This window comes from Montipora capricornis, chromosome 1 (assembly GCF_036669925.1).
Source record: "Montipora capricornis isolate CH-2021 chromosome 1, ASM3666992v2, whole genome shotgun sequence".
NCBI lineage: Eukaryota > Metazoa > Cnidaria > Anthozoa > Scleractinia > Acroporidae > Montipora > Montipora capricornis.
Genome location: NC_090883.1, coordinates 44,190,464 through 44,197,963, shown reverse-complemented (window position 1 = coordinate 44,197,963; position 7,500 = coordinate 44,190,464). Strand labels below are relative to the sequence as shown.

Below are 7,500 nucleotides of genomic sequence, written 5' to 3'. Positions count from 1 at the left end.
GTTTGCCTCAGAACTCCACTCTACTGAACAAACCTTGACACGGGAGATAGCCCATAACGGAATCAAACGATTAGTGTTCGTGTAAGTGATGAGGTCTTCTTTTACAGTGGTGGCACTGTAAGCTAATAGCTTCAGCCATTGGGCTATAGAACTTCTGGGGAGTGAGGCTTCCGCCACACGAAATCATTGCGCAACCTTACTGCGCATAATTTCTTGCGTCATTGGCGCGCGCAGTAGCGCCGGCACATTGACAAAATGGCGGGGATTTCATTGACGCCTGGCCTAATCCGTCAAAGAATGGCTATTTTCTCGTCAACGAGTAAGGTGACCCCCATTTTTTATTTAATATATCTGCTGAGAACGGTGTCTTCATGGAGTAGTGGAAAAATCAGCAAAAATCTATGGCCAGTTTTTTGGCAATTTCATAAAACAGCCCGCATTAAAGTTAAATCTATTTTGAAGTGTTAAGTACTCACAAAGGTATTCAAATAAATTTTTCAGGTGCGTACTTAAATTAACCATAGAATGACACCACGCTCTGCGCCATACGTTGGATTACACTTAAAAAATCGAGCTAAATTTGTCCAGCAATGGGGGTGCGCAGCAATTGTCAAAGTAGCTCAAATAGCCGTATTCGTGAGCGTCGTACCATGGAAACAAACACAGTCATCCCCCTTTTTTTATTACATTGTTATCATCTCCTTGACATGTTACAAAAGTGTACGAAGTTTCATCAGAAATCTATGACAAGTTCTATTTCTAGGGATTCACCTTAAGAACTCCGCAACAAATTCCATACCTTGTTCAATGTCCCAGCAGATAATTTTCAAATCTTTGTGCGCAGTCACCACTCGCCGATCGTCCATTATTGTCAATGAAATCGTGTCCGTATCATCCTCGCAACGCAGATCATGAGCAAGTTTTCCTGAAATCCAAGTAGTGATTTTACAATACAACACATGCTTGAAATGCACTCGCGCATGCGCTAATGGCACAGCTTCATGAGGCTCACCTTCCCTATTCCACTTAAGTGGTGCATCTCTATTCGTGTTTGTGGCAGCGGACAAAATCCCCTTCCTCTTTTGGCTATTTTTCCCTATGTGGCATCATACACCGTAAGCCTTTGTAGATATCAATTTACTTTTTATTTAATCTATTTACGTCCGGCAACTCTGATGAAACTAGGCAAAGGGCAGCACAGAAGTGAGGCCCCAGTCGACTCTGCGTCCCGCCCCAATTACAATGACCTCGACCCTTTGGCGAAGGAGGACAAGAAAAGCTTTGATATAAATTTGAGTGTACTTACTCTTTTGTAAATCCCACACAGCCGTGTGTCGGACGCAATCTCTTTTCTCTTTCTTGCGCGCACTGCACACAAAAAACCGACCATCAGGTGTGAGTTCCGCATGCGACAACGTGAGCTTCTTGTATCCCTCTCTCTCGATGACAAAAATTTGCTCTCTCGTTTCCAGGTCCCACACATAGATCTTGTCAGCATTCCATAGCGCACGAGTTCCTTCTGCGTTCACGAGGAAGTTTTGGATCTCATGTTCCGGTGCGTTAGATTTCAACACCGCCATTTGATCTCCCGTTTCGATGTCGTAAATTGCCAAATTCTTTCGATCGTGAGAGAAGGTGAGAATTTCCTTCCTGTCATTCACGATGCAAATGTCGACGCCCAAGAAGTCATAGTCGGGGATTCGTCCCTTGAGGACAGTTACAACTTTCCACGTCTGCAAGTCCACGATTGCGACCTGCTTATTCACACGTAGAGCGACTCTTCGGTCATTGACAACTTCCAAGTAGCTGGAAGTAATACCGGTAACTTTTTGCATCGGCAGCATCGTGTGTAAGTCCCAAATCGTAACGCAGAAAATGTCGATACCCAGTCGGCCCACGGTCAGCAATTGTCGGGAGTTTCCGGGAATCGAGTATATGTTCGTCAAAACCTCGGGTTTTCCGACGCCGCCGTGAACGTCCTCTCGCGTTAGATCCCATACTCTCACCATGTTGTCGCCCGAAGAAGTGAGGATCACGTTGCAGTCTACCGCGTATGCCCTGGAGACGTAATTTGGATGTGGAAGTACATCTTTTCTTTCACCACTTTCAAGGTCAATGAACGCAACTTTGTCTCGCTTTGCAAACACCAACACACTGCGCGTCGCGTCGATTGAAGCGTTTTGAATCCAGTCATCGACTTTGCATTTAAATGTTCGTAACAACTCACCTTCATCGACCGAGTACAAATCAATTTTCATTTTCTTTGCAACAAGAACCTCTTTTTCAGATGTCATTAATATTTGTGTGAGATGAAGAAATTCTTCCTCATCGCTTTCTTCGAACACTCTGATTGAACGCAGAATTTTGTACTCTTTGATGTCGACGACTATAAGAGAATTCTCGTCCTCTTTTGAGTTGCACAATACAACGTCGTTCCAAGCAGATATCAAGCTGTTTTGTCCTGCATTTCCGACGGGCTGAATACTCGGATCCTGGTGAAGACGCTTCCCAGTAGATGTTAAGATCACATTCAAACTTCTCTCTTTCAGGAAGACAATTTTGGAACCTTTTTCACCGGCCAATCTGAATGGAGCGCTATTTTCAAAGAACTTGGTCTCGACTCTAAAAATTAACAACAACAACAACAACAGAGATAGAGCGATCACTGAGTGAAGTAATACAAAACCAAAGCAATTCCCTGATTAGTTTCGACACTCAATTTAAAACCGCTCTATAACGCATTTTGAATTAGACCAGGCCTCAGTTGTTGAAAGACTGGATAGCATTATGCGGTGGATATATCAACGTCCGACAGTTTCATTACGTGAAAATGAAACATTTCAGTATTTGGCCACGTGAATATCCACACTCTAATGAGATATAAGTAAAGGGGTGTACGAAAACCTCAGCGAACTTTTAACATGGAGCACATTTACTAAAAATCTGGATAGTGACTTATGACTTATCACTGACTTATCCAAAACGGTATTTAAACAGTATTCAAGATCATTACGTTCTGTCTCAAATAAGCTATTGAAAGAACCCAGGTCACGCACAAAAACATATGGCGATAGAGCTTTTTCTAACATCGCCCCAAGACTGTGGAACAGTATTCCAAATGATATACGAAACATCACGAACATTCAAACTTTAAAAACAAAGTTGAAAGCGTATCTTTTCAAGAAATATTTAGATAATTCCCCATTATTCTAGAACCTTATTGTAACTTATATTATTACTATCATATTTTTAGGTATTTTTAATTACTAGACTATTTTCTTATTCATTTATCATTATTATGCTTAGATAGAAAGGTCAATTATTGTAAAGCGCCTTGAACATAGGACATGAGCGCTATATAAATACCTATTATTATTATTATTATTATTATTATTATTATTATTATTATTATTATTATTATTATTATTATTATTATCCACTAGATAAAGTTCTCCACCCTTTTCACAACTGGGCCAGGTTTATCATACGTACCCTGCGAACAGTTGGTTTCTGCTACGCTTCCCGAGAGAAAAACCACTGCGAGCAACCGTTTGATTTTCCATCGAGCATGTGCGAAGTACGTCACACCTCACGTGATGTATTTGACATCACTTCGTCTTATTTCGCGGGAAATCCCTACACAGCAGGGTCGCCCAAACGCAGCAGTTACGTAGCTGAACGCACGCGCAAGCGCCAAAAAAGGGTTAATAACTCGTTTTACCGGTTCGAACTTAATTTATTCGTTCTTGGCGCTGAACTGCGGCTCACTCAAAGAAACTAACGGTTGCTCGCAATGGTTTCTCTCTCGGGAAGAGTAGGAGAAACCAACTGCTCGCAAGGTAGGTTTAACAGTAGGACAAGGTTTAAAGGCCACCTTCAACCGACAGATTTTTCGACCGTTTGTTTTTGTTATGGAAATTCGCATTGCTTATCGTGAATTTCAGCTTCGACGGGATTTTCATGTCTGAAAATTCACAATAACTCAGTATGATAATATTCTGGAGTAATTTTATCATCAATAAAAAGGTCTGACACATAAAAAATGACGTCTACTTGTTAAGTGGAACCTGCCAAATATTATGAAAAGGTTACGTGATTTTATAGACTGCAAAACGGCCGTACTTTTGCGTTGGATGAATGCGTTTTTTCAAGCGAAAGTTCTGGAGCGAGGGAGAAAACGAAGAGTGAGACTGGGAAGAGACGCTAAAACTCACACGTCCTACAGGCGTGCGAGGAACGCGCGCGAAGCGCGTGCGCGAGAATTCGAAAACCGACTGTTTTCCAGTCTAGTGATTTTATAACTTCAACAGCGTATCACCTGTGTAATATTTCACCGGTTTCAAATGATAAGACACTGATTCCACTCTTCGAAGATACAACAATCACTTGATCATCACAGCAGCATTTTACAACACTAATCTCATCGCCCGCGTCAGGAACGGTCAGCAATAACGTCCCGTCAACAATGTCCCACACTTTCACCTGCCCGCTTAGTGAACCTACAGAGAAGCATTAAAAAGCACTGGAGAGCATGGTTGGCGCAAGGTTGAGAACACATGCTTTCCAACAATGGACTCGATACTATAAGTGGGTTGGTGGAGCCCTTTTTGTTCTCACATGATTTTGTCCGGATACTCCCGTCTTCCCCTTTTACCAAACCCCCAAACCCCAAAATCTCACATGATTTGATATACTTTGCGCTGATGGGTACTCTCACCCATAAGTACAGCACTTATTCTCGGATGTACAGCCTTACGATCTGAATACAGTGATTGCTATAAATGCATCCTCGGAGCATCAGGGGCAGATCGCGGAGGCAAGGGGAAGTCTAAACGGGAAAAAGAAAATGGCGACGAAGAAGAAGAAGACTTGCCCTTGCCTCCGCGATCTGCCCCTGGGTCTCCGAGGATGATATAAATGATTTAACCCGGTCAGTACGCAAAGCAGCGCACGCTTTCGCGGATCGCGAGTGACGAGGCAAGAACTCGCGTATGGCTGCTTAATCGCGCGAAAGCGCGAAAAGAAGAGATGGCTCACAGTCTACTGCGCGGCTTTGTCAATAAGCTGCACTGACAAGAGGCCAAGTGGTTAGGGTATTAAATTCACCTTAGGTGATACTGTCTTAGTTTGGGGTTAGCAATACCAGGTCGCCGCGAGAAAGCCGCCTCTGTTGGCTCTCAACTCGCTTTTATCCCTCCAGCTTCTCATAATTTATTAACTGAGGGCAATTTGCGGAAAAAAGAGGGTCTGCTTGGATTTTACAAACCTGTGACAGCATATTTTCCATCGCTTGTAGCCGCCAGACCATACACTGCACTGGCCGAGTTATCTACAAGTGTCTGCACCAACTGACCCCCGGGAGGGGTCAGGAAGCCTCTGGACGGGATGAGTGTGGGCTCGGGCGGGCTGCGAGAATCCAAGACAAGGTTCGAAAGTACCTGCAGATATTATAACAGTCGGTATCATGGACAGACATGAAATAATTTCATATAAGAATGACCATTATAGTTATGGAAGAGATTTCGGAGTGGCCTGGAAGAAGCCCGAAAAATCCAGGCTTAAAAAGGACTCGACCAAAGATTGTACCTTAATCTCGCATAAGAAACTTCGTACTTACTGGTGACAGCTTGGTTGGAATTAGGTCAAAAGCGTTCTGAATCTTGCACTACAAAACAACAGTACTGTCATGAAATAGTTCAAGTTATCGCCGTTTAAAATGACAGCTCCGTTAACCTCTTACACGACGACTGTGTTTCAAAACCTCAAAAACTCTGCCTAATTTTTAAACTACTTTTATCAAAAGTCCTTAACCCAGGAGTCTCGATCTGCGCTGAAATACGGCCCATCTGTTTTCGGTATTATCTATTTTAGCACGGCTTCTGTTAGATTTGTGCGTGAAAAAAGTATTCTTTTCCTTGCACGATCCATGATTTTTCATAAAGCAAGAGCATTCCCTCTTGAGGTTACTTGATTGCAGATCCATAAGAGACGTTATGGTCATCACTGAGGCCAAATTCGACAGGCCATAATTTGGCGGGGCCCGTATTCTAAATTTCGATAATAGAGTAAACTGATGGGCCAAGGTCAAATGAAAGAGATCGACACTTATGGGTTATCGGCTTCTGCTTTATCGGAGACTTGCAAAACTAAGAGCAGGATCAGTCTTAACAAGTCAGAACAACTGCAGTTGGCTATTAGGGCGGTTTTCAATTGAGTGTCGAAAGTCAACAAAGAGACCTGAACCAGTCAAGCTTGACTTGCCTTTGTTTTAATGTCCCAGTGGAAGAATAATAATGAGCTTGCCCTCCAGCATGGCAGATTTTGTACCATGTGATCGTTAGTTGCAAAAGGCGTATTGCCTTGGTTTTGCATTACTTCACTCAGTGATTGGTTCAAAGTTCTCGCGCCATTTTTTCAACCAATCGAAAGTGAAACCAAAACCAATCGTGGCTTGCGCGTGCACATTTTCCCGCGCTTTGTGTCGGCTACGTATAATTACTTCGAGTTTTGATTGGTTTACTGGATTGCCTCCGTCCTTTTTGATTGGTCAAAGTAATTACTTTGGTTTTGGTTTTACGACACTCGATTGAAACTCGCTCTACCTCGACCAATAATAATAAAAAAAGACATTCAAGGGGCAGTCAGGTTGGCTTCGCAGTAATCAGCTGTGCCTCTCGCCTCTGCGACCCGGGTTCAACCCGATCTCAATCTGACTACGAGGGTTTTTCTCCGGGTGCTCCGGTTTTCCTCCCTCATCAAAATCGACTCTCAGTTAACAAAATCCGGGCGGATACCCTCAAAAGGGATATTAACCTCTGGTATCTCTCCCTTTCAACGTAATAAAACGAATAAAGTTTCGTTTCTTTCTTTTAAATGAGCCAATAGTAATGCAACGAATATGAATGCAGGTGGCGTTCAGCTCTGGAAAATCCGTGCGAGCAAATCGCAAATAGTTTGGCTTTTGCGTCTGATTGGAAGAAAATGTGCCCGAGAGTTTGAACCAATCACGTACACGCGGAAACAAAGAACCTGCGAAACCTTTTTTGACAATTAGTTGAAATCCCCTCTATCAAAGACAACAATGAGAGGTCTACAAAAACTGCAGGAGTACCGAACCTCTACTAGTTTCACAAACCTGGATTTAGGAATTCAGGGGCCCGTTTTTCGAAAGTCCCGAAACTTTTCGGATATTTTTCAAGTGCCACAATTCCCTCTGTATCTGAAGAACGGAGAGGTTTTAAGTTATCAAAATCCACAGTCATTTTGCTTTTTTTTATCTTGAATACACGTTCAAAGATCAGCCAATCAAAACAAGCAGACGGCAGTTTCGGAAATGGCTCTTCGGGCCCGAAAAACTTTTGTGACTTACGAGAAACCGGCCCCAGATCCCGGGAAACCTCGAATCACGCGGCCGTGAATCAAAACTTACAAAATCTTTACAAAATCATGGGAGCGAAACGGACAATTTTGAACCAAACCTCGTAAAGCCTCGCTACAAAT

The 7,500-nt window shown here is 42.9% G+C and overlaps 1 protein-coding gene across 1 annotated transcript in view; it reads right to left on the bottom strand.

Annotated features, from left to right (window-relative positions):
* LOC138045830 (NACHT domain- and WD repeat-containing protein 1-like) overlaps nucleotides 1-7,500 on the bottom strand; it is a 40,197-nt gene that overhangs the window by 10,628 nt on the left and 22,069 nt on the right. The window contains exons 17-22 of the mRNA XM_068892461.1: nucleotides 7,479-7,500; nucleotides 5,618-5,665; nucleotides 5,267-5,438; nucleotides 4,319-4,499; nucleotides 1,307-2,622; nucleotides 800-925 (exon numbers count right to left, since the gene is read on the bottom strand). The exon at nucleotides 7,479-7,500 is cut by the window's right edge and continues 126 nt beyond it. Coding sequence (XP_068748562.1) covers nucleotides 800-925; nucleotides 1,307-2,622; nucleotides 4,319-4,499; nucleotides 5,267-5,438; nucleotides 5,618-5,665; nucleotides 7,479-7,500 — 1,865 coding nt within the window. The remainder of the gene's footprint in view (nucleotides 1-799; nucleotides 926-1,306; nucleotides 2,623-4,318; nucleotides 4,500-5,266; nucleotides 5,439-5,617; nucleotides 5,666-7,478) is intronic.